This window comes from Dermochelys coriacea, chromosome 3, assembly GCF_009764565.3.
Source record: "Dermochelys coriacea isolate rDerCor1 chromosome 3, rDerCor1.pri.v4, whole genome shotgun sequence".
In the NCBI taxonomy this organism is placed as follows: Eukaryota; Metazoa; Chordata; order Testudines; family Dermochelyidae; genus Dermochelys; species Dermochelys coriacea.
The window spans coordinates 199,366,861-199,393,047 of record NC_050070.1 but is presented as its reverse complement, the minus strand read 5'-3'; the positions used below and the strand labels follow the sequence as shown (position 1 = coordinate 199,393,047).

Here is a 26,187-nt window from a genome sequence, read left to right as displayed (position 1 = left end):
GGGAGCCTGCTGACAACTCCTAACCCAGGATCCATGGAGCCCAGCTTGAGGCTCCACCTCTGATGTTCCATTGGTGGCGTCCCAGAGCAGCCAATTGGCCCGCTGGCCCTATTTAAGTGAGGAACAGGAAACTGCCTGAACAACTGCTCCCCCCAGCTCTGGACTGTGTGCCTCCTACTCCTGCTCCCCCAGCCTGACCTCGATTCTGGATTGGCTTGGATTCTGACCTCTGACTTGTGGTTCTGATCTCTGGTTTGTCTCCTGCCTCTTAATCCCTGGTATCTTGACCCAGCTGACTCTTGACTCCCAGCTGTGGACTCTGGCTCCGACCACTAGGTCTGGTTACCTAGGACCTGGCCCTGACACTTTATAAAATAGAATGATTTGTAACTGCTACACTAGTAGTGGGAGGCTAGATGGTGCAAGCCTTATTTATGATGCTGTCCACTTACTTGACCCCATAGTCCCATTAATCTTAAAAGGTCCAAGGATTGCACAATTTAACACATTGTGAGGTGGTATGTTTTGAAAGTCTGTAAGTCTAAAAGATAAAACAGTAATAACATGCATCAGTTGAGCAGAATGTTATTTAGAACCTTAACCACAATTCACTGTAAAGACAGTCTATATTCCAGAGGCACAGCCTCTTTTAACCCCCTCCTTGATATGGTAATCCTGGTGTCTGCTCTTAGGTGGTCTTCTTTTCAGTTAACTGACAGAATCAGATTTAATTAAAAACATTTTTAAGGTTTTCATTTTACTGGTTCAACTTTGATCCTTAGCCCTCCTACGTGATATATGAGCATCTTTCTATTTTTAGAACAATTTTGGTCAAGATCATGATTTACTACTTCAAGAAAAGAGGGTTCCCTTCAAATCTCCTATGGTTCCCCTCAAATGCAACTGACAATTTTTGGAACTATTATTTCAGAATTAACCTTCCATTTGTTTAAAAAGATTTATAAGAATAACTGGTAGAACCAAATTTGCAAATATCTTTTTCGGAGGTCTATTTACAACCCCAAATAAAGTTAGAGCTATCATGTAAAATCAATTTTCTTAGTAGCATGCAGTAACAGTCTTTACTCAGTAGAAGCATGCTACTGATCACGCAATATGCTACCACAGTCAATGTGGCTCAGTGGCTTAATCTGAATCAGACATCCATTATCAAGTGGAGATGGTCATGGCAGAGTACACTATTGGAAGGAAGAAACAATACAGTATGAGGCATGGATGCCCACAGATTCTGCCAAGTGGCACATGGGCAAATATTTTTTACCAAAACAGAATCACCAAAATTTCTTAGGCCTACCGAAGGACATTTATTTATTCATTATAAAGGATTCGATTTTTGAGACTTGATTTTTCTAACCCAAATAAATGGTGGGCACAATTAATCACATTTGTGCTTACCTGCTTACCCCACAAATCAGGTAAAGTTAGATGCCTCAATACACCCACAGATAACTGCAGGTGAAAACTGGGAGGCTGTGTTGAGTTACATATTGAAAATCACTCTAAATATACTTATTATTTCCAACGACAGCAGCTGGCTCTTGAATATGAAACCTCAGTGAGAATATGAATAGATTTTTCAAAACACAAGAACGTTTTAACAGATAATCAGTAAATTTGTATCTCAGATGTGTTATTTAGACACAGGCACTCTATTCTACTTTTTTGACTATGAAAAGGATTTCCAGTATATAAAAACCTAAAGTACACTTCCAAAATCTGTGCATCTCCTTACTGAACTACAACATACATGCAAATGCATGTATAATCAAAATCCTTGCATGTGTCTTGATTATAAACTTTTCTCATCATCTCTTTATCTTGCATGCAACTTAGTATCAAGTAATAAATGAAGTACTGTCCGATTTTATGCATACCATTTCATGTCACTTTTACTCAAAAGCAAGTAACTATTATGTCAAACAGAAAAAATATTAAGATGACTTTTTAAAGAGAAATAAGGTCACAATATTTTATTTTTAAAATATCCATAGCTATTTCATGTTGTATGAAAGAATAGATTTGAAATGCTATACATTTTATATTCAATTAAACTCCCAAATGACCTTTTAAGATTAGACTCTCATCAACCCTTATTCTTAGGCATAACAATTTACACTAAATACATGTCTCCTTTGATTTTAGTAAGATTTTTCAGACTCAACCACCTTACTTGTATAGTTTGTTACTTTTTTTTTTAAATAAATACCCCCTACACTACACATTTTTAATTCTTGCTGGATTTAGGCTTGTATGGAACAAAACAGGACAGCTTTTAGTTAGATTAGATTGTACTTTTAGCTTTGCAAATAGAGGGAACCTAGATCTGGGGTGGGGGCACAAAAAAAGCATAGGAAGAGAAAACAAGTTCCACTCCCTTCTTCCAACCCCATGGAAGCTTCTCTGTTACTGCACTCTGGATCAACAGGCAGGGTTGCCAACTTTCTAATAGCAGAAAATGGAACACTCTTGCCCCACCCCTTCCCTGTGGCCCTGCCCCTTCTCCAAGGCCCTGCCCCCAGTCACTCCATCCCCACTCCCTCCGTTGCTCACTTTCCCACACCCTCACTCACTTGCTCATTTTCACCGGGCTGGGGCAGGGGATTGGAGTGCAGGAGGGAGTCAGGGCTCCAGCTGGGGCTGAGGGCTCGGGGGTGGGGTCAGAAATGAGGTGTTCGCGGTCTGGGAAGGGGTGAGGGTTCTGGGTGGGGCCGGGGATGAGGGGTTTGGAGTGCAGGAGGGGGCTCTGGGCTGGGGCCGAGTTTGGAGTGCAGGAGGGGGCTCTGGGCTGGGGCCAAGGGGTTTGGAGTGTGGGTGGAGGCTCAGGCTAGGGTAGGGCTGCAGGATATGGTGAGGGGTACAGAATCTGGGCGGCACTTACCTCAGGTGGCTACCAGGAAGCAGCGACATGTCCCTTCGGCTCCTAGGTGTAGGAGTGGCCAGGGGGCTTTGCCCACTGCCCCAGCCCACAGGCACTGCCCCCACAGCTCCCATTGGTCGCAGTTCCCGGCCAATGGGAGCTGCAGAGCCAGCGCTCAGGGCAGGATCAGTGTGCAGAACCCGCTAGCTATGCCTATGCTTAGGAGCCAGAGGGGCATGTCGTCACTTCCCGGGAGTCGCGCAGAACCAGGTAGGGAGCCTGCCAGCCCTGCACCAATCGGACTTTTAATGGCCAGGTCCTTTTACGACCAGATGTTCCAGTCAAAAAACAGACACCTGGCAAACCTATCGATAGGAGATGGATTGGGGCAAAAGGGACAGACTATCAATATAGTACATGCCTCACTCTTCCTGTTGAGAATATGCAGAATAAGATATTAACTCTGTGAGAATCGTTTTACTTTGATGTCCCCCTTAAAATGAAATCCGTTGGATGAGGTTTGAGGTTGGGAGGGCCATATAGAAGCATGGCTCCCAAAGGAGAACGGCTGCTACATGGACCAAGAAGAAAAGCAGTAGTACTGGACCTCTATGGGTTTAGTGTACCAAATATCATGTATAATGAAAGAGACGGAGCAGCCAAACATCACTTGAACTATTTTTGTAGGAAACTGGGAGCTGAAGCTTGCACTGGTGTTTTTTGTTCTTGATTTTTTTTTAATAACTACTGTGTTATTACCTTTTAATATCCTGCCTGTGTAAGGTAGTATCTGTTATGATTTGCTTTTGAACTCTAGAGACCCTTCCCACTCCTCTTAAAACCCAAACTAAAGGGTAATCTTTCTGGCCTGGAATAATTGTTAATTACTGTAAGAACATTATATGATTTCTTCTTTTGGATCAAATGTATCTTTCAAATCTGAATTACTTGGCTTTAGGATTAATTTTTTTCTTAAACTACACATGTTGTGCCAAGAACATTGCTATTTGGTGCCCCTTTTGATAAAGTATTCTGACATGACTTGAAAGGTGAACTGTACTAGCTAATATGACAAGCATTTATTAAAGTCTTTAAAAGGAAAAAGACCAGTTTAAGTGCTCTCCAAAATGATGTCACTTGGCCTTTTTTGTGCATATAAAAGTAATAGTTCTTGTCAATAATTAGCTCATTTTTTTCATTAAAGCCATAAACATAATGTGAAATGAATATGAGTAAGCCAAAAGTAAAACAGAGCTGCATGAAAGACAGAGTCCATCACAAACTGCAAACCAGCGTATAGTGTAAATTAGGATAGTGCATAACTACCATACGACAGCATATTCAGTACTTGTGCAAACCTAATGAATGCCTCACTTATTTTTCAACTAATTTATCATATAGGGAAAGTGTGTTTTGGTTAGACTATTTTGTTTACAGAAATATCATTCTGATATCCAGTACATTTTTGAGAGTTAGAACAGTATAATTAAGAATGAGCAAATCAAGAATAAAATGCACTGAATTTCATTTGCATTCTGCCACCTTACTTATTAGAGAAAAAAATTGCCACATCAATTTATTGTATACAAATCATAAATAACCTATGGGAAATGAGGTTAGAATTCTAAGTAGACCTTGAGTTAATAAGGAAGTCAAGAGAACGCCAACAAAAAAAGGAATCTACAAACTGAATATAGTGATTCTAGACTATTTTTACATTTTAAAATGTTAGTACAACACATTAAGAAGATCTGATATATATTAAGATAGTTTCTAAAGTGAGTGTTTTAATCCCTCTCAGTTAACTGTACTTCCCATATAATTCAAAGTCACATTTAGATAGTTTAAAAAGATGAACAACAATGCACCATTCTACCAACTGATGATGATTTGGGACTCAAGAGCATTAAATGATAACTCTCAGATTAGTGATATTTAAAAAATATACCAAAACTCAAGATTTCCACTATCCTAAGTGTTGCAAAAGCAGTCAGATAACAGATATATTCATACTTACCACCCCACTATTAATATCTGCTGCAATTATAAATATTTAATGTTTAATGTAGAGGAAAACAGAGCACATAAAAAACAAGCCCAAATATTTTAGCCTGTTCCTAAAATGCTGAACATATTATCTTGTGTGAAATAGGAACACGATACCGAACAGAAGTGTAAATAAGGGGCCAAATTCAATGTTTAGAACTTGGCCAAAGCCCACCAAATCTTCCAGCTTGATCCAGAATTTCATCATGAGCTGGAATTTCACCCCAGCTACATTTAAACTGGAGCAAGTTTTAGCAGGATTAATACAGTAGAGACAGCTACGTAATTACAGATATGCATTTCAGTCATTTAAGGTTCAATGTCTTAGCTCAGCAATGTGGACTGCTCTAGGTACATCTTACTACAAAGTCAAATCCACAGTTTAATGCAGGGATTGTCAATAGGTGGATTGCAGGCCAAATCTGGACCACCAGATGCTTCTGAACTGCCAGTGAAATCTTTTTATTTAATTATTAATTTATTATTATTTTTGTATTATATTCTCTAAAGTCTGGACCATGACTGTACCTTGACCAAGAAATCTGGACCTTGACAAAAAACAATTGATTACCCCTGGTCAATGGTGTGATTGTTCGAAGTGGAAATCCTCCTATCTTTCCAGCTTTAAAAACAAAAGAATTAAATATAAAAACCTTTTGCTGTATTCCCAGATCTCAGAACCCAGTATTTTCATGATGTTCAAATGAAGCTGGAAGTTGAAGCTAGGCAAAAATTCAGACTGGAAATAAAACATACGCTTTTTACTGTGAGTAATTAACCACTGGAACAATTTATCAACGGTCTTGGTGGATTCTCCATCAGTGGCAATTTTTAAATCAAGGCTGGATTTTTATATTTAAAGATATGCGCTAGTTCAAAAGAAATTATTGTAGGGGAGTTCTATGGTCTGTGTTACACAGGAGGTCCGACTAGATAATCACAGTGATCCTTTCTGGCTTTGGAATCTATGTTCTATTAACAAAATATTTTAATTTGTATTTCAACTCAGGATGGTCCTTTCCAGCTAAGCTGGAGTGCTGAGTTCTGAGCAGAGAACTGGATGTTCTAGAGCAGTGGTTCTCAAATTTTTTTTTCCGCAGACCACTTGAAAATAGCTGAGGGTCTCGGTGGACCACTTAATGATCTTTCCAAATGTTGCTTGTACCATTAGCTAACTATTGTAAAGCGCTTTAGATAAAAGTGCTATATAAAAAAACCCCTTAATAATAAACTTTTTTTGTTCTACAATGAAAAGCACACAACTCATATTTTAATATCAGTAGTTTTACCTTTCTAATGCAATGGTAGTGCCCTCTCTCCCCTGCCGCGGCAGCCACCGACCTGGGCTGGGAAGGAGGGGGGTCTCTCCCTCTCATCCCCACCGCAGCAGCCCCCAAGCTGGAGCTGAGAGGAGGAGGGTCTCTCCCCCGCCACAGCAGCCACAGAGCCGAGGCTGGGAAGGAGGGCTGTCTCTCCCTGGCAGCCGCAGCCCTGGAGCTTGGGAAATTCGCCTCTTTCTCTGGCTGCCACAGCCCTGCATGTCCCAAATTTTCCCCACTGCGCAGCTCCACTAATTAGGTGGGTGGCCCTTCATTGTCTCGTGTGAGGCCACCCAGGGGCGCAACTTAGAGGGAACTATCTGCGGACCACTGAATGGAGCTCACGGACCACTGGTGGTTTGCAGAACACAGTTTGAGAACCTCTGTTCTAGTGTATGCACAAAGTTCTTTTCAAGCTAAGAATTACAGAATGACTTCTTCAGTCGAATCCTACATATCTGAGTGCAGATTTAAAGATGAGCGTGACACATATTTTTCCTATTTCATGCATATAAAAGAGCTTCTCTGTCATCTGAAATGTATGACTAAATGACTAAACATAAGATTACTCAGTAAATCTTTCCACTAATTTTCAAATTAGGATTATAATTAAAATGTATATTTCTTTACTCAGTGAATATTGGGTAGGTATCTTTCTCTTGGCAAAGAGCTTTCATAAACCCTTTTTACCAAAGAATGCAATGACGTACAGAAGCTCCCTACCTTAAAACAATACCAATTATTGTAATCTGTACTTGTCATACACATTACTTCAGACATTTTAAGGGCAATAACTGTTAAATTTGGTAACAATGTCTAGCATTTTAATGGCAGTAGCTAACTATGAATCACATTTTTCCTCTGCTTGTCCCGTTGCCCACTCTGTTTTTCCGATTGGAAACTGAAGAGTTTTCAGAGATTTTTTTTTTTGTACTGAAGCGACATCACTTCTTGTAGATATTTACAGCAGCCAGCATTCATTGTAAATACAGTGGCATACAAGATTCCATCTCCCCTACCCATTCACTTTTTCCTATCCCCTGGGCAGCAACTTAAATCCAATAAATTAGAAAATGGAAAGAATGACACACAGTAGTTTAATATTAAAACCAGCCTTAGGATAAGATTTATAAGTTCATGTCACAAACTCAGTACAAGAAACAGGTTTTAAACTGGAAGTTGAATTTGGAATCCAACAAGAATTACAATTAGACATTTAAAAAGTAGAGTGATTTTAGATCATCAAGATGGTAGAAAAATCTAAGTCCTATAAAATCAAATTATAGTGCATCAAGGAAGTTGAGAACCCTGCACTTTGGGTTCTCGACATTTTACAACTATGTTCAGTTTCTTTCTTTTTTTTTTTAAATAAAGCTAATAAGTAAATTAGAAACTTTTTATCAATCATGTCTTGATAGAAGACTGTGTTAATTTTAAAAGGAAAAAAATGCGAAATGTGCAAACATGTAACTTCATTTGTTGGCTATTTTAAACATTTGAGGAAAATAACGGACACATGACAAGCTATATTTACTAGACGTGTTGTCTCAAAGAGATTGGCCTGATAGCTATCTCTTCCAATTGGTGAAGCAGATTTCACCCCCAATACAAGAACAATATCTAACTTAACTAGTTGTAAAAGTGTTCATCAGTAAATGAAGTAAAACTACTTCAGATCTTTTATACATCCCTCCACTGACAATTTGTGTTTTCTCCCATGCTGCCCCTCACACTTTAGAGGAAAGCCCCATAACTTCTTCAAAGACACTTAATTGTCCTCCAAATCCCTCCTTAAAACTCTTCTTTGCTATGATGCTTACTTCCTGGTGTAGAGAGACAACGATTTATCATACTGACCAACATTGTCTCACTGTTTGTTTCCTTGTACTTCCTTGTCTGTCTATACTATCTGCTGTCTCTACAATACTTAGACCAGGGGTCCCCAATGCAGTGCCCACGGGCACCATGGCATCCACCAGGGCATTTTTGTGCACCCACAGGACACCCCACCACCAAAATGCCGCCGCCAAGCGCGGCCACCAAAGAACCACCCACCAAAATGCCGCCGAGAAGCATTGCCGTTTCTCAGCGGCATTTCGGCAGTGATGCTTCTTGCCACTGCTGTTTCTCAGCGGCAGCATTTTGGTGGCGGGGTGCCCGGCGTCCTCCTCAGTCTTCTGGGAATAGCAATATGCTATTCCCACATGAAAGGTTGGGGACCACTGACTTAGACTGTAAGCTTGTTGGGGCAAGGACTGTATTTTTGTTCTGTGTTTGTACAGAGCCTAGTAAAACAGGGTCCTGGATCCAAGGGGCTCCAATACTAAAAATAAATACAGATCTATTTCAGCTTTCCACCTGCAAGGAAAGGGACTGCAGGGATACAACAGAAGGAATTAAAGCCTAAATCAACAAGGAATACTGGAAATGAATAATGTGAACTAAGGAATTCTTTTCCTGAATACCAGTTTTCATATAGAATATTTTCTACAATAAGCTACCACAATTAACACGTACCATCCCCCACCCCACCCTAAGTCAAGCCCACAATTAAATTGCACCGCAAGTACTTTCTGCAGGCTCCCACTCAGTTTCTCAACATTGCATTAAGTCTCTTCTACATGCCTATTTTGATCCTGCTTCAAATGAAACAAGATGGGAATAAAGCACCCATTTAGGGCCTCAATAAACCTAAAGAGCAGAAACAGCAGGAGCAATTGCAGTGTTTAAAGCAGTTGAGTTGGAACACAAAACAACTTAGGCAAATAGGTGGTTTCCTCCCCACCAGCCGTTTCCTATCCTCTTCAAAAATGTATTTTTAAGACAAGGTAAATAAACCTGAAGGAATTCAAATGGAAAATAAGAGTAGTTACAAGGGCAATGAATTACTGATTTTTAATTGAAGCCCTAGTCATAAACCAAATGTAAGAGGGCAGTTCTAGTTGAACTCCTTTAAGCCCAGAACTGGTAAATGTCCATCCAGAAAGCATTAGCTGCCAATGCATAACTCAGACCAGGTTTACACAGTTGTTTTTTAAAACTGATTTAACTATTTCACTTATGGTTTGCTTTTGTTGGTTTGCTTTTTAAACCAAAATATTTAAACTGGTACAACCCCTAATTTTTATGAAGTTATATTGATACAGGGCATCTTTAAACACATACAGCTTATTCCACTAGTTTTATAGGAATAAACTATATTCGTAGAACAGCTTCCACACGAGGGGGTTGTACCACTTAACTACAGCATTTCAAACAGACACAGTTAAAACAGTACAAATACTGTTTAGCCAAGCCCTTGCAATAGTGTTTATAAATTGTGACATGTAATTTGAAAGATAGCAATGGGATATACATACTATGGAAAACATGACTACGGAAAAAAAACTATTTTCAAAAGGTGTCAGTCTCCCAATAATAGAACCCATTTGACCCAAGATATCAGAATATCCCCTATAAAGCATTATTGTTCCTTTTGTTTCATCACAAATTAAGCTTCATTATATTTTCAACACTAAAACAGTTACCCTACAGAAATGTGGTTCTTCTAGATGCGTTCACCACACAGATTACACTGTTTGTAAGCAGGAGCCCCAAGTACACAAAATCAGATTCCTTTAGCCAGCAATAGCCACTGGGGCTATGCCTACACCCCAGGTACTCTCGCTCCCCGCTTCCTCTCACACCTGGAGGTATACAGGACAAAATGGGCCCAGGGCAATAGTGTCTTGTAAGTGCCTGATCTGAGCTCTATGTAGTTGCCCTACAAATATCAAATATAGGGGGGCAGAGGCTGCCTCAGCCCTAGTGCAATGAGCTCTCATGTGGCTAGGTGGGTCTAACTTGGCTAACTTAATAACATGTCCTTATATAGTTGGAGGCTCAATTAGATAACCTATGAGGGCACAGATTGCTCCTAAACCGTATCAGCAAAGGACACAGTCTGGATGTGTTCCTGAATGCTTTTGTTCTGTCTAATTAATAGAACAGTGCCCTTAGAGTGTGTGACGTGTAGTTTCCTCCAGGGTTGAGCAAGGCCTGGGAAAGAAAACCATGAAGTGAATGAACCGGTTTACATGGAACTGAGACAACCTTAGGCAGAAATTGGGGTTGACATCTAAGAGTGACCTGGTTCTTATGAAACTCTGGATAAGGGGAAATGCCAAGAGGATCTCAATCTGCAGATCTAATGGCTACCAGAAAGGCTAAGAGTTAAAAGAATGCATGAATAAGCCCTTCTAATTCTATATTGAGGTTCCATAAGGGAAAGGGTGCTGAACTGGAGGAAAAAAAAAATGTATGAGGCCATTCAGGAATATTGCCATCTCATGGTGGGAAAATACAGTTTGGCCTTGGCTAGGAGAATGATGTGACTATAACACTGATAGGTGGACTCTTATGGAATCTTGGAAAGTCCAGATTATGTGAAGGCTAGCAATATTGCTGAAACTAGTGATGTCAAGAGAGACAGCTAATACTGAGATGCACCAGTAGAAAACAACTTACATTTACCTTTGTAAGTCAGTCTGGTTGAAGGTCTCCTGCTTTGAAGCAGAATGTTCTGAAGCTCAGCTCAAGAGCTACTTTCAGTGGACATCATCCAGACAGCAACTAGGCTGTCAGTTGCAGAATCTGACCATTCTGTGAGATATCAGGACAGCAGGTAGGCTGATGGGTGGACTGTGTTGAAAGATTGAACAGATCAGAGTACCAGAAGTGCCTAGACCACGTATGGGCTATCAGTCTTGCATCTTCCCTCAATTTCCTAATTGCTGTTGGTATCATGGGAATCAGTGGAAAGGCACAGATACCAATCCCACTGTGTGTGAGGGATGAGAAATACATCTGTCGTGGAATCAGGGCTCAACCCACTCTGGGGCAGAATGCTTGACACTTGTTCTGCTCAATAGCGAACAGTGCTACGGTACACCTTTTGCATGTAGGGACTCATAGAAACAGGCCTGAGTCTTCGACAGACCACTCATTGTTGCTGAAGAATTGCCTTGAGAGTTGATCTGTTATATTATGGTTTGGAATGAACAAGTGACAGTTGCATGGATTTTTGATGGCGTGGAGATGATCTTTCTCCCCTTGCCTGTTGATATAATCCACAGTTATAATGGCGTCTGTCAGCACTTGTACGGTGGATCCCTGTAGAAGAGGAAGGAATGCTTCACGTGCCTTCCTAATGACCCTGAGCTTTAAGACATTTATATGGAGGCGGGCTTCTTGAGGGGACAATAAGTGCTGAATCTGAAGGGGATCTAGAGGAGTCCCTGTGACACAGCAGGCTACAATCCAGCCTAGTGGAGGCTGTGTCTCCCCTGCCCTGTAACTTGGGGTGCCAATTATAATGCCTTGCTACTGTAGCCTCCAACCTGGACTGCTCACAGTCTCTAGCATGTAAGTCACTCTTAGCTATGTCGGTGTGTACAACAGCCAGCCAGCCATGCCTTGGCTCTTACAGCCTTGGTTATGCTGCAGGGTGACCCCAACACCCCCCAGTAGGGATGTAAATAAGGTTTAAAAATAGTAACTGTGTAAGCTATTAAAATTATACCGGTTAAACGGTTAACCATGAAGCAGTTCACATAGGTTGGGAACTAGAGGCATGGGGGGTGCTGCAGTTGGGGATTCCCTGGCACAAGGGGCCAGCAGTTGGGACCCCGGGAGCGCGGGGCCCACAGCGGAGTTTAATCATAAACCGATAAGACTGATGATTATCAGTTAACTGGTTAAAGTTTTACATCCCTACTCCCCAGTCCTGGATCTTCCTCCAGAAACGTATGTCTTGTACTGGCCAACCCTCTACCAGACAGTACAAATATATTAAGTCCCTTATTCGTTTAAGGGAATAATACGCCATCTTAGTATTTTAAACAGTTATCCAGACATTTCAACTTAAATGCACCGCATATAGATAAAACTATAAACAAGTTTATTAACTACAAATAGAGATATTTTTTGTGAGTACACGTAATGAGGCATAAAAGTCAGAAATGATTACAAAAAAATAAAGAGAAAATGTTTACTGGTGCCTAACTGAACAAACTATATTGGATTCAAAGTGAAGTTTTCTCAGCACATGCTTTCAGCAGTCATACTGACCAAACTCCCCCAATGGCTGTCTCCTTTGTCTTTTCAGGTGAAGAGAATGTGATGGGCAGGGAAAGAGAGGGGTGTCTGCCCCTTCTTTTTATAGTCCTGCCCCTGCTTTAAGAAGCATTTCCAGCTGGGAGCAAAGTGACGTGCAGTCTGTGTGAAAGGAAACTCCCTGCTGTTTCTTTGCTAAGATGTAGATTTTTGCCTCTGCCCTGCCAAAGAATGGCCTCTTAGCAGATAACGGTCCATCAGCCTTGTTTACTCTGGGCTGAGGTGTCAGCTTGCCCTTTGTCTCTGAGGAACTGATTTGGCCACTCCCCAGATTTCTCTGGAAAAAACACTTTTAGTCATGATCTCATCTTACGTTTATGACTTCACATATAATGCTGCTAAGTGCACTTTGCCATGATATCGATCAGCAAATTATGAATTTTTAAAAGGACACATCACAAGGCCTACTTTTTACAAACATTATTACAATGTTGTGTAGGGTGTGAACACAGGGGCATATTCTGTCACAGCCCCCCACCCCTAAGTAGAGAAGTCTGTCACCAGAATCTTGGCAGATAAAGTGTAGAGAAAGGTACTCCACTGCCATCTTAAGGAGGACTTTCTACTAGTGTAATGAGGAGAAGACTTTTTGTGAGACTGTGACCATTATGCCTATCGCACACTGATTTCAGCCAGCCTTGCACGGAACATAGGTGAAGTCTGGCATGCTATGTGACACAAGTGCATGAGGTCATGTATTCTAGAAGTCTGAGACATCAGTTATTCAACAAATGAAGACAGCCTGGACATATTTTAAATTGGCATTTCCACATATTTAGTGCCTATATTTAGGACATTAACACCTTCTCTGCTGACCCAAAGAAGGAGGGAAAGCAAAAAAAGAGAAAGGCTATTCATGGGCAAAAAGAGGGCAAAACAAATCTGCATTCACCTAGCACCTAGGCAGCTGCAGGGGAACAATTATTGAAGACTAGAGTCTTGAAAAGAATTCTGATTATAGCAACTCTAACAAAAAAACAGCCCTGCTTTAGATAGAATCCACTGCAATTAAAATAATAAAAACAAAATAGGAAGCAGTTTGTAATGGAGATTCTCTGTTTGCTTCCCGGGGTAAATGAATCCCTAGAGCCTGAGGTATATATTTTTTCACCTATTGCTGTAGATTGAGACCTATCCACATAACTATTTTCAATTTGCACCTTCTAGAATCCGGTGGTGGAAGCCAAGTTTCTCTGGTCACTTCTATTACAAACTACTATGTGGCAGAGTTATTTTAGGTTGTTCATCCGAGTTAGAGCAGATTGTTTGCCGTCTTAGAACATATGCAGTTGCTTGTTGTAGTATCTTCTAATGGTTGTTTAAAAAGGGAAGGTCAATTTCATAAGGAGAGGTTTGGCTCCACTGCTGTGAGGACATCAGGGCAGGCTGGATAAAGAGGATGTGGACAATGTTTCTAGCTGAGATGTAGGAGATGGTTAGGGAGTTCTGACCCACTACATGCAGGATGGTCCTATGGCCCTCCTGGTGATAAAGACCAGTCGGGAGGTCCTGGCTGTGCTGCCAAGGGAGGTGGTAAATGACTCATTCCAACTGGGTGGCATGCCCTTCATGTTCACATTGAACAAATTCTGAGCGATGGACAAACCTTCATGAACTTAAACATTTTGGTTAATAATTGATCAGTCTCCTCTCTTTCAGGGTAATTGAGATGCTTGCTTGGCAGTTCCAGGCACACTTAGACTTGATTGGTTCTTTTTATATCTTTCAGTCATACTTCAGATTGCTTTCTGGCACAAACAGCCAGGGTCAATAATTTTCGGTTACAGACAATCAAAAACTGTCCTTAATGATAAAGCTTGATCTCTTAGCTGTCTTGATACCATGGGCCATCAGGTGTTCAAGAGGCTGTGGTGATAAGTCAGATCTTCCCCTTTCCTGGCTTAGTAGGGGTAGTTGGCAAGACAGTCCCACAACTCCCTTCAGCATCCTCTCTAATATGGGTTCCCTTTTCCATTCTTATTAGAGCATAAGCTTTTGTGAGCTACAGCTCACTTCATCGGATGCATCCGATGAAGTGAGCTGTAGCTCACGAAAGCTTATGCTCTAATAAATTTGTTAGTCTCTAAGGTGCCACAAGTACTCCTTTTCTTTTTGCGAATACAGACTAACACGGCTGCTACTCTGAAACCTTTTTCATTCTGTGGCACTGAATTCTGATACATACTGCTTTAGATAGAACACTTACGAGGGGCAGGAATCTAATTAAAATATTAACAGACATGTAAAGGTGTATGACCCTTACTACTGACAGAGGAATGTCCCATCTGGCTAAGACCAAGCTACTTTACAGCCTGTATAAGATAGTTACTATAGTGAGCTAGAAGACAGGCTGGATTGCAGCAGCATCCATCTCCCCAGTAGTGGAGACCAGCCCTAAGGTAACAATAGTCCAATTCAATCAGGAAGCATTTACAAGAAGGCCATGTACCAATATGGATGGACTAGACAGGCATATTTCTCCTTCCATTCATAACGTTCTATGTTTAATAGTTTCTCTGAAATAATATTCAGTAATCACTTGTTAAATATCTAACAATACTATAATTCGTTGAGCTATACATACCAAATAGTCCTGAGATTAGGGTACTTGAGGAAACAGACTAACCAAACTGAGCTGTTTGTTAGAACAAAAATATATCTAGACCCCCAAGGCTGCTTTCCATTCTGTAAACTGTAGCTGTATTGTGTTTCAGGACTTTTTAGCCAAAGTCCTGCAATTCCCTCCTCCCTTTTAAAATAAGCAATTAATAATGCTACACCACCACTGAAGAGTGTGCATCTTTTTGTTTCAAAGTTTTTTGTTTGTTTTTTTTCCATTTACTGCAGAAACAAGTTCATGAAAACACACAGGAGATGAGCTACAGTTATAGGCTCAATCAAATGCCTTATTACGAACATCTAACTTGAGTTACAAAAAATGCTTTTCTAAAAATTAAAGAAGATAATATTCAAACACAAGCAGTAGCGCCCCCAACATGAAGTAACTGTTTTGGATCTCATAATGACATATAAAGATTAATCTATTGCTTGACTGAAGCTGGTGATGGCCTCAGGACCAGTGATCGTGACTTGATTACATTCAATATGGGCAGAGAACAGTACCAAAATAGTTGGCACTTTAAAAGAGTTTATTTCCCAAAGTGAGAAAAATCTTGAACTAAATTGACTGGGAAGAAAAATTTAGACTGAAAAATATGAATGAAAATTGGGAGTCCTTTATGAAAAGTTTATTAGATGGCCAAAAGTCCACAATCAAGGAAGACAAAAACTTTGGCTAAAAGCCCATCCTAGTTCGGTGGCAAAGTGAAGACAGCAATTCATATATATAAAATAAATGGAAGACAGGGAAAATAAACAGCACTCCATATAAATCAGAAAAGTGCAGAAAATCGATAAGGGAAGCTAAAGACATCAGGGAAAAAAATCATGGCTGGCAGAACTAAGGATAAAGAAGAAATTTTAAGTATACTTCGAACAAGAGATCCTAGCAGTGGTATGGAGCCATTACTACATGGAGATGGTAAAATTGTTAATGATTTTATAATAAGGGAAAATTGTTTAGTAAATAATTCTGTTCTGTATTTGTAAAGAAGTAGGATGATTTACTCATATAACACGAGGAGAATTAAGTATTTTCCACTCCATTGGTAATTAAGAAGGACATTAAATAGCATCTACTAGGGATAAACATTTAAAAATCAGTAGGCCTGGTTAACTTGCACCCAAGATTCCTATAAGAATTGGCTGAAGAGATCTCTAACGTGTTGCTAAATTTTTAATAAATCTTGAAATACTGGGGAAATTCCAGAAGATAAAATGTTGTGCCAATATTCAAAAAGGGCAAGTAGAATGACCCAGGGTAACTATAGGCCAGTTTGCCCAACAGCAATCCTGGGTAAAATAATGGAAAAGCTGATATGGACTTCAATAAATAAAAACTAAAAGTATAGGAATATAATTAATGGAAGTCAATATGGTTTTATTGAAAATAGGTCTTGTCAAACAAATCTGATTTCATTGTTTAATGAAATTACAAGTTTGGTTCATAAAGATAACTACATAGATGTAATACCCTTAAGGCTTTTGCTAGGCATTTGACTTGACTTACTACACAGCATTCTGATTAAAAAAATAGCAATATACAGTATGAAAACACATGTTAAATGGATTAAAAACTGGCTCAGAGATCTCACGACATAGTTATCGATGGGGGATCATCATCTAATGAAGATGTTTCTTGTTGGGTTCCACTGGGATGGATACCAGGCCTGACATGATTCAACATTTTTTTTTAAATCAGAAAGTAAATATAAAATCACTGCCAATAACATATGTGGTTAGCACAAAGATTGATGGAGTTGTAAATAATGATGAAGACAGGTCAGTGATATTGAATGACTTAGGTTGGTTGGTGAGCTGGGCCCATTAAAACAAAATGCATTTGAATACAGACAAATGCAAATGTATACATCTAGGAAGACAGAATGCAGGCCATACCTAAAGTATGGAGGACTATATCCTGAAAGCAGCAACTCTGAGAAGGATTTAGGGGTCATAGTGGACAGACAACTGAACATGAGCTCCCAGTGGGATGCTGTGGCAAAAAGGGCTAATGAGATGCATGGATGTATCAATAGGGAAGCAGTGAAGAGGAGTAGGAAGGTGATTTTACCTCTGTAGAGAGCACTTGTGAGACTGAGGCCTATTCTATACTAGGAAATTAGGTTGGTATACTACATTGCTCAAGGGTGTGAAACATCCACACCCCTAAGTGACACAGTTAAACTGACCTAACACCCAGTGTAGACACTGTTAGGTCAACTGGAGAATCTCCTGTTGACCTAGCTACTGCCTCTCAGGGAGATGGAGTACCTATGCCAATAGGAGAGGCCCTGCTATCAGCGTAGGCAGTATCTTCACTGAAGTGCTACAGCTACGCTGCAGCAACATTTTAAGTGTAGACATGCCATCATACTAGACCACTGTCAACAATTCTGGTGTTCACATTTTCAAAAGGATGTTGACAAATTGGAGGGGTTACACAGAACAGCCACACAAGTGATTTGAGGCTGTACATTGAGAGACTTAGAACTCAAAGTGTTGAGTTTACCAAAATACTGAGAGGTGACTTGATTACAGTGTATAAGTACTTTCCCTGGGAGAAAATCCTGAGCACTAAAGGGCTCTTCAATCAAGTGGTAAAAGGCATAACAAGATCCACTGGCTGGAATCTGAAGCCAGATAAATTCAAATTAGAAATTAGGCACAATTTTTTTTTTTTAAAACAGCGAGGGAGATTGACTATTAGAAAAAATAACCAAAGGAAGAGGGGATTCTCCATCTCTTCAAATCAAGACTGGGTGCCTTGCTGAAAGGTATGCTTTAACCAAACACAAATGTTTTGGGGCTCAATACAGGGTAGCTATGTGACATTTAAATGTCTGTGACGCACAGGAAGTCAGACTAAGTGATCTAAGACTTGAAGAGACCCTTAAGCTATTATTCTATAAATATATATATATAATTATGACTTTAATATTAGTGTGTTCCTTTTACATCTCTTTATATCTTATCATTTTACAAAGTGTTGCTACCAATGGACTTGCTGTATTGATGTGCACTGCCTGTGAATTCCTCAATCATTAACAGCCAGCCTTTGGCTGCCCATGATGTGAACCACTTGACTTCAGAATAGACTTTAGCCCAGGACTAGTGAAGGCTGCAAAAAACTTGGATAAACAGGGAAGCAAGTCAATTTTATGCTACCTGCTTCACCATTTTGCTTCTGGAGTTTTATACATGCTATCCTGTACTTTTATGTTACTAATACCATTATTTTTTCACAGCAGCCAGGCAATGTTAAATTTGCCAAATATTTACTCTTGTAAAGAAAAAAAATATTTGCAATATACTGTGTTCTATTTCAAGGCTGGCTTTCCTTCTCTGACTTAGCCTTACTTGCAATACAACAAAATTCCAGCCTTTATGACAGAAGATTATTTTTTGATCAATAGAAGTCGGCAGCCAAGGCATTTGTGGTTTTTCTCTGGAAAGCATTTGCAGCCACAGGCTCAAAGGAGGAAGAAAGGGAGAGGGATTAACTTTCTTCAATGAAGGTCAAAAACATAATTTAAAAGTGAACCAAGAGAAGCAGCTGTGTTTGTCAGCCCAATCAAGATTACCAGCTGGAGAATTTACCAGCAATATGAAAACAATGTACACCAGATGTCAAACGATGCAACTGCGAGTAGGAAAACGTCTCTGGGTATGGCACTGTATTGCTAGTGCTCATTACTAACCAGATTTCATATGAAATACTAAAGACTTCACTAGCTAGGAACAAACATTTCCTCACACCAGCTCTAGGAGCCTTATTGCGTAAACAAAATCAGCTTTTATTTCTAATATAATTTAATATTTCACTTCTTTTAATTACTATATTTCAGGATCAAAAATATAAAGAATGAAGCAGGTTTATACATTCACAACTGCTGCATTCTGGAACATCTGCAGCTGGGCTTGTTCTAGCTTCACTAACTTGAGTTTGAGAAACTAGATTCTTTAAAAAAAACAAAACAAAAAAAACCCTAAAATAAATAAGAACTCAGTGACACCACATTTCTCTCCAGTTGATTATCCAAGGAAATAAGCTGTACATGTGCCATAGAAAAGCGTGCACCATTGGCTGCTGTGTCAGCATCTCTGTAACCAGCTGCGTTTCCTCCGTTTCCCTCAGGTTATTGTCGACATTATGAGCAAAGGGGTGTGATTCTCTTGCTTGTGTACACTTGCTCATTGTAGCTCTCATCGGTTCAGGTGGGTTTGGAATTGGCACAGCTCAGCCGTGCCTTCACTGCTGGTGCTGCTGTGACTACACTGCTAATTATACTTGCACTAGCTCAATGTGAGCTAGTAGGAGTATGTGTACCTGGCAGGGGAATCCCACCCCTGGGTCATAGTGTAGACATAGCCTCTGTTGGTATCCTTGTCTTTATTTCTCTCTACATACTTATTCCTCAGATGAGCTCATCTACTCCCATGGTTTCAGATACCACATTTGCAATAATTACTTGTAAATCTACCTCAGACAGAAATACAGGACTGCATAGAAGGGAGAAACTGTCCTTCTTGACATCTCACGAATTAACCACAGCAAAAAGCAAACATCTTTCTGAACCCTCTCCTCCCCCCCTTTAACACTGCTGATAACTGAACTACACCCCTGATCACTCAGGCTCACAGTTACTGGGGTCATCTCTCTAACTTTCTCCCAAAGTATCTGGGCTCTCATCAAATCATCTCATCTCTCTAGCAGTAAAACTGATTCGCTCTCTCTCACCAAGTTCCTTCTCCAGTTTTGTTTCCACATCAATTTGTACTCATCCTCATGTTCAAATTCTACGCAGCTCTGTTCCTGCCTGCATCTCACCTTCTTCTGCTTTCCTTTTCACACTGTATGCTCTGCCCTCACTTGTCTCCAGAATGCCCCATTTGCCTCTCACTCACAACTCCAGTCTTCTCCCCATAACCACCCCATGCCTGAAAACAGCTCGCCTTGTCCTCATCCATGGCACATCATTCCTATATGGCATATCCCTTTCTTTTGTTTCACTTTCCATCGCTACACTCAACTATGATATATTCTCACAGTCTCATACCCAATTATGTGGGTAAAACCAAAATCTTATATTAAAAATCCAAGAAACTGCCGAACTGATCTGAATTCTTTATGATAAAGGATCCTAGAAATAAGCTTGGATTTTTTGTGTTATACCCTCTCCTCCCATTTCCAATCTGTCATGGGGTATTTCAATTTTTATATCTATTATCTGCCTAAGGGCTTGTTATCACACAAAAACTGTTACATCTAACTACACCAGTATAGTTAAAATAGTACAATCCACCTAGGATTAATACAGTTATACTGGCATAGCTATTCCTGTAAGTGAATGGCAACAAGCTATACGGATATGAGGCACCTCTATAAACTGCACCCACACTAGCAGTTTTCAGTATAGCTACCTGTTTCCTTAAAAATATCACACCCCAATCAAAACAGCTAAATCTGTATAAAACTGCCGTAGATCTTGCCTTTACATAACCACTTCTGAGAAAGGTGTTGTTTTTCCTATGAATCTGTGAGGCACCATGCACACTTATGGAAGCTATAAATAATGATCACCTTAAATGGTGAAAAGAGGAAATTCAGTGCACTTGATGACTAGATACCCAAAACTATGTATTAGAGTATAGTCTAAAGTCTCATTCTCATTAGAATGCTTAAAAAAAAAAAAAATCAAACAGCATCCATTTACTTAACTTATCTAAAAGAAGAAGAGTTCCTATTCTGCTTCACTTTTCCTTTCAACATGTAGCAGCAAATTTCTTTTGATTCATGTTTTCAATCTATATTGCCAGGATCAAGATCAGGTAAACAGTTTAATTAAATGATAAGAGATTTATCATAATCTAAATAAGCAAGGCTTTAAAAATACAAAAATGTAAAAAAGTCAGAGGTGTTAGTAACCCCCTATAAAGGGAAGTAGGAAGGGTTTAAACATTAGCTACACAAATCTAAAATATCCAGTGAACATAGGGCACATCACCAATGAAAAGCACTATCAAAATGACCAAGAGTGGCAAACTACCAGTGAGATAGCTGATTTGAACACTCAAGTCCAGGCAGATTGCTAAAATATGCGCTCATTCATAACAAATGCATAACTTTCTTTTTCCTTAATTCATTATTACAGCTTTTCCTTGCAGACCTTTATAGAAGTCTGATCCTAAGGCTGTTTTGTGTTAACAGTATTGGTCACTAGCCTGGCCAAGGAGCAGAAAGTGCTCCACCAGTGGCAAGGTTGCAGATAATCGAGTAAACTGAATCTTATTTTATGTCGCTTTTAAAATAATATTTCAACACTGAGTTACTTTGCATGACTTCAAAATAAAACTGAAGTCATTGTAGAAGTTTTTAGGTCACAACCTATTCCTTTTGGCTTACCTTTGCTTTGCCATCCTGTGCAGACATATATCCTACACACATGCTCTCTGTTGTATGACTCCACAAGAACTCCACTATAAGGAAAAATGTAACAAGTCACAAATAAATGCATTCATTTTAAGTGTAGAAAAACTTCACTTTTAACAAAATCAGAAATTAAAGGGACAACTCAAACCTAGCTTAAAGTTTAGGTTTGGTGCTTTTATAAAAATTTAACAGAATTATTTACAAGAAAAAAGTAATTCCAGTGGAAGTAGCAGTTAAGCACTCCCTGTAGTTTTTGCAAATAAATACTGTAGTACTAATAACCAGAAATATATAGCATATATAGTGAAAAGTAGCATGCATTTTTAAATTGTATTTGTATAAGGTGTTATTTGTAAGGTAGATAATTTTTTTTTTACAGTACGATTACTAAAACTGAGAATGTCTCTTTAAAGTTAAAATTCAGACATATATAAAGCATATTACTGCACTTTATTTTTTCTCGCTTGCTTAACAAAAATTTTCAACTGTCAAAATGATTTATTCTTAGTACTGGATAATCCCTATTTACTGTGATAAACTTTTTTCTACTCAAATGTATAATTTTTGTGACAAAAATATCAAGTGTTTCTGCTGTCCAGAGCTCAGTTTCATAAAACTCTACTGTGTGTAATGTATGTAGTATACTGCAGACTCTTTTGGATTACTTACCTGCTATCAAAGAATAAAATGTTTTAAAACAACTAAATCTTTCTCCAGTACAAAATAGAAATCAAATAGATACTAAGAACTCTTCACCTGTCTAATGAACTTGAAGTCTGGGTTCATCAAAATGTAATGTTCAATATCTAAGATTAAATATAATTGGTCTTTGGAACATTTACATTCATCCACTAATCCCAAAGAACACTTTTTAAATTCAGACAATTCTAGGAAAAGCAATTTGAGGATTTTGAAGAAGATATTGCCAGAACCTGTGCAAGTCAAACAAGAAGAGAAAAAGGAGTTCTATACTTAGATCCATCCTTCACTCCCCCATAATTGACTAATTAGTGAATTTGCCAATCTGCTTAACAGATTGTCAAATATAGTAAGAAAACAGGATCACACAATTGGAGTGCACTAGTTCTCCCAGATCATTATTTTCCATAGACATTTCCAGTTTTAAAAAATTTTTGCAATTTTTTATACATTACTGTCTGTGGAGTTTTCTAAATACATAAGTGACTGCAGTTAAATAATCACCGTTTCTTTAAGGAAATTGAGTAACTGAATTTGAAAACAAGACTTAAACACTGGAAAGTTTCAGCTACAGGTGAAGTAGGCAATTAGCTCCTTTTGGACAACTAATTTAATTTCATTTTCTAACTTTACTTTCCAAAGTGCAGAGAAAGACTTGATAGGATATACTTAGAATACAAAAGGATGAATGCTGATAACTGTTATAAATGAATGTGTAAAGTGTTATTAATTAAGTTTTAAGGATGTTTTAGCCTTTATTGTCCGCTACCTACATTCTACATAATAGTTGTGAATTTTACTACTGCACGTTCACAGCTGAGTCGCTGTGTGCATGTTCATGATGCGTTTCTTCAAGCTGCAGATAGTGTTAGTTTCTTGAAGTGCTAGAATTAAAATCAAGATCTCAAATGTATGTAAATTCACTGCTCTGAACAGATTCCCTGGAATAGCACAGTTCATTAAAACCAAAAATGCTCAACCTTCCTTGTATTTTTTTTAAAAGAGCTGAAATAAACAAAGACACACAAAACCAATAGCTTATATGAATATCCAGCATGTGACTTGTCATTTGTAAAAAAATAATTTGTTGCCATCTTCAAGAACTGAGAGTGCATATAAAAATCCAAAAGGGATCTACAATCTATGCTGATTTATATCTAACAATGTCATCTGAATTATGCAGTTTAAAAATCTGATTCTACTTCAGAAATTCCCAAGACCCTTACCTCCATTGATAGAACTTTGAAAAAGTACAATAGGAAAACATCTTTGGAGAAGCCTTTGACCTTGACTTAAGAAGTTCAATTATATTCATTTTTCCCTATATAATTTTAAAGAATTTTTAAGAGGCGAGAGTACAAACCTTAATATTGCTCATTATCTCTTGAAAAATATGCTCACAAAAGCAAGATGCATCAGTGCCATGTGATAGTATGACATTAAGATTAATTTACATTTTCAGATAGCCAAAGTAATTATTTAGTATAGTCAACGTGCTCATGACGTCACTTAGTTAATCATGCAGGTAACTAGATATGCAGAAGGGCAAAATAATCTTAATACAAATCTAAGGGTACACTCTCAGCTTGATACGAAGTGAGTTGCGGACATGAATCTCCATAATTTGCCACTTACATGATAAGGGCATGGGGTGCAAGGAAAAAGTAAATATCCTCACTGACTAATGATAGTGACAGCACTAAGATGTTTGAAAGGGAAGACTTGTCACTATTGTTAAATATTGTTCAGACACAAGACATTAATCTTGCTACCAAATGTGTTAAGTGAAAGGTTAATGTAATTCACATACAATGTCACATGCTGTTCTTTCATGTCTCCTCATGCTTACATTTTAGTTCTATTAACTCCTTCATGCAGACAGTGTTGATTTCTTGGCATACTTCCCATTACATGTCAGTAATGTCAATTTCTTACAGCAGCATATAATCCTATTGCTAATTCATCCATTTTTTGTGTTGCGAAGTGTAAACTGCATTTACAAGATCTTGCATATGTTCAGCAATACCCAATCTTGACTCAGGAATTACATATTTTAATTGTTTTGACTTTTTAAATGGTTGACTAACAACAAGTGGCCTGATTATCAAAGGTGCTGACCGTATAGAGGTACAGCTGACATCACCGGCAGGGATGATCACAGTCTTTGGAAAAAATCAGGCTATAAATACATTAACATGTTAAAAATTAAGAAGAACGCCTACCATTGATTCTCTAGCAGTTTTTGAAGAACTGCTATAATATCAATGCTAAGAAATTATTATGTGCCAAAAAGACACTCCTCCCCGCAAAAAACCTCCCTGTGTCCCTCTATGACATATCACCCACTGTTCCTTTACATCCAATATAGTATTAGAAGAACCATAAGGATTCATCTCACAGATCTCTGGTTTCTTGGGATAGCAAGGTCTGGGAAATGCAGTAAGGACAGTGTGCTCCACTGTTAGAAGAGTGAGACCTCTTTGGCCAGTTGAAGAATGTCAAATTACAACAAATATCCTTGAGACAAGGTGGGTGAGGCAACATCTTCTACTGGCCCAACTTCTGTTGGTATCTCGTGGTCCCTTCTAATCCTCTGATTCTATGATTCTGCTAGTGAGAGAGACAAGCTTTCAAACTACACAGACCTTTCAGGTCTGGGCAAGGTACTAAGGCTATGTCTACACTAGAGAGCTTACAGCGTCACAGCTGTACTGATGCAGTCGCGCTGCTGTAAGATCACTCATGTAGCCACTCTGTGCCAATGGGGGAAGAGCTCTCCCGCTGACATAGCACTGTGAACACTACCACTTATGCCAGCGAAACTTATGTTGCTCAGGGTGTGTTCAAGGTGAAGTGGCCCATTAATACCCCAGTAGTCACAGGACAGAAATAGGAGGTTAGTGGGTTATGGATTGTTGTAACAATAAAGGCACTGGATTTATGGTTTAAGACCAAGATTTTTAGTCTCTATCCAAGTTACGAATTTAAGCTACCAAACTTGTCTTCTGAAAGCGTTGTGCAGGTTTCCTTGCTGCTGTGTGCTAACTATTTATCTATTTATCTAAAGTATCTGTTCGACCTTGTATTTAGTATCTTAGCCTTGGTCTACACTACAAAATTACTTAGGTATAACTAGATTGCTCAGGATGTCAATAATCTACACCTCTATGTTACATAGTTATACCGACCAAAGCGCCAGTGTAGTCAGCGCTATATCAGCAGGAGAATAGCTACCGCCTCTCACAGAGGTGGAATCATTAAGCCAATAGGAGAGCTCTCTCTGCTCAGCTTAGAGCATCTTCACCAGAAGCGCTCTAGCTGTGCTGCTGTGAATTTGTAGTATAGACCTGCCCTCAGTACCTTTCCCAGACTTGAGGAAGAGGATGTAAGGATATTACTCACAAGAAGTGATAGGGAGGCCCAGACAGAAAGAAAAAGGTGGCTGGATACGAGGACTGGAAGGAGAATGAACAGAGGGGAGGAACAATTAAAAAACAAACTGCTTACATTTACAACAGGAGGTTCCCGTACGAAACAGGTCAACTAGAGCTGTTTAAAAATGTACTGTATAGAGGTTTTTTTGCAGTGAAAAAGCTTAGCTTTAAAATGCAATACCATAAATCTAATTTTAAAAACTCCCAAAGATTAGAATTAAGGGCTGAGGGGGAAATTACTCATCTTATTATTCAGCTTCTTTGAAAACAGAACTCTGGCAGGACCCTCAGATTCTTGGATTTTATGTTCTTTAGCTCAAGAAAGACGTTGGGGAGTTTTGTCTAAGAACTGGGTCTTCAGGGAACTGGTAGCAGCAACTCTACAACCAGTGGTCGAGAGCTGCCTAAGATTAACTGCCACCTTCAGAACCTTCCATTCAGTTCCAGTTTGAACAAGAAACAAAGGCTCCCCAGAAGAAATAAGCCAGTCACAAAATAAATTGAATAATTAGTAGCTCAAAATGGGATAGATCAATAAATATGATTAAAAAAATAATCACAAAACAATGTGGCCTTCTAAACAATAAAGAGAGGTGAGCGAGAATC

The 26,187-nt window shown here is 39.1% G+C and overlaps 1 protein-coding gene across 17 annotated transcripts in view; it reads right to left on the bottom strand.

The window, feature by feature from the left end:
• The window catches only part of TASP1 (taspase 1), a 223,086-nt gene that overhangs the window by 60,795 nt on the left and 136,104 nt on the right, over positions 1–26,187 (bottom strand). For 13 of the 17 annotated variants that reach the window (XM_038397300.2, XM_043512087.1, XM_038397303.2 and 10 more), the window contains one exon: positions 21,422–21,495. In XM_038397300.2, coding sequence (XP_038253228.1) covers positions 21,422–21,495 — 74 coding nt within the window. Of the gene's footprint in view, positions 1–16,604; positions 16,686–21,421; positions 21,496–22,955; positions 23,032–26,187 lie in introns of those variants that run through there. The other 4 variants (XM_043512093.1, XM_043512095.1, XR_006280367.1 and 1 more) reach the window with 4 other exon arrangements.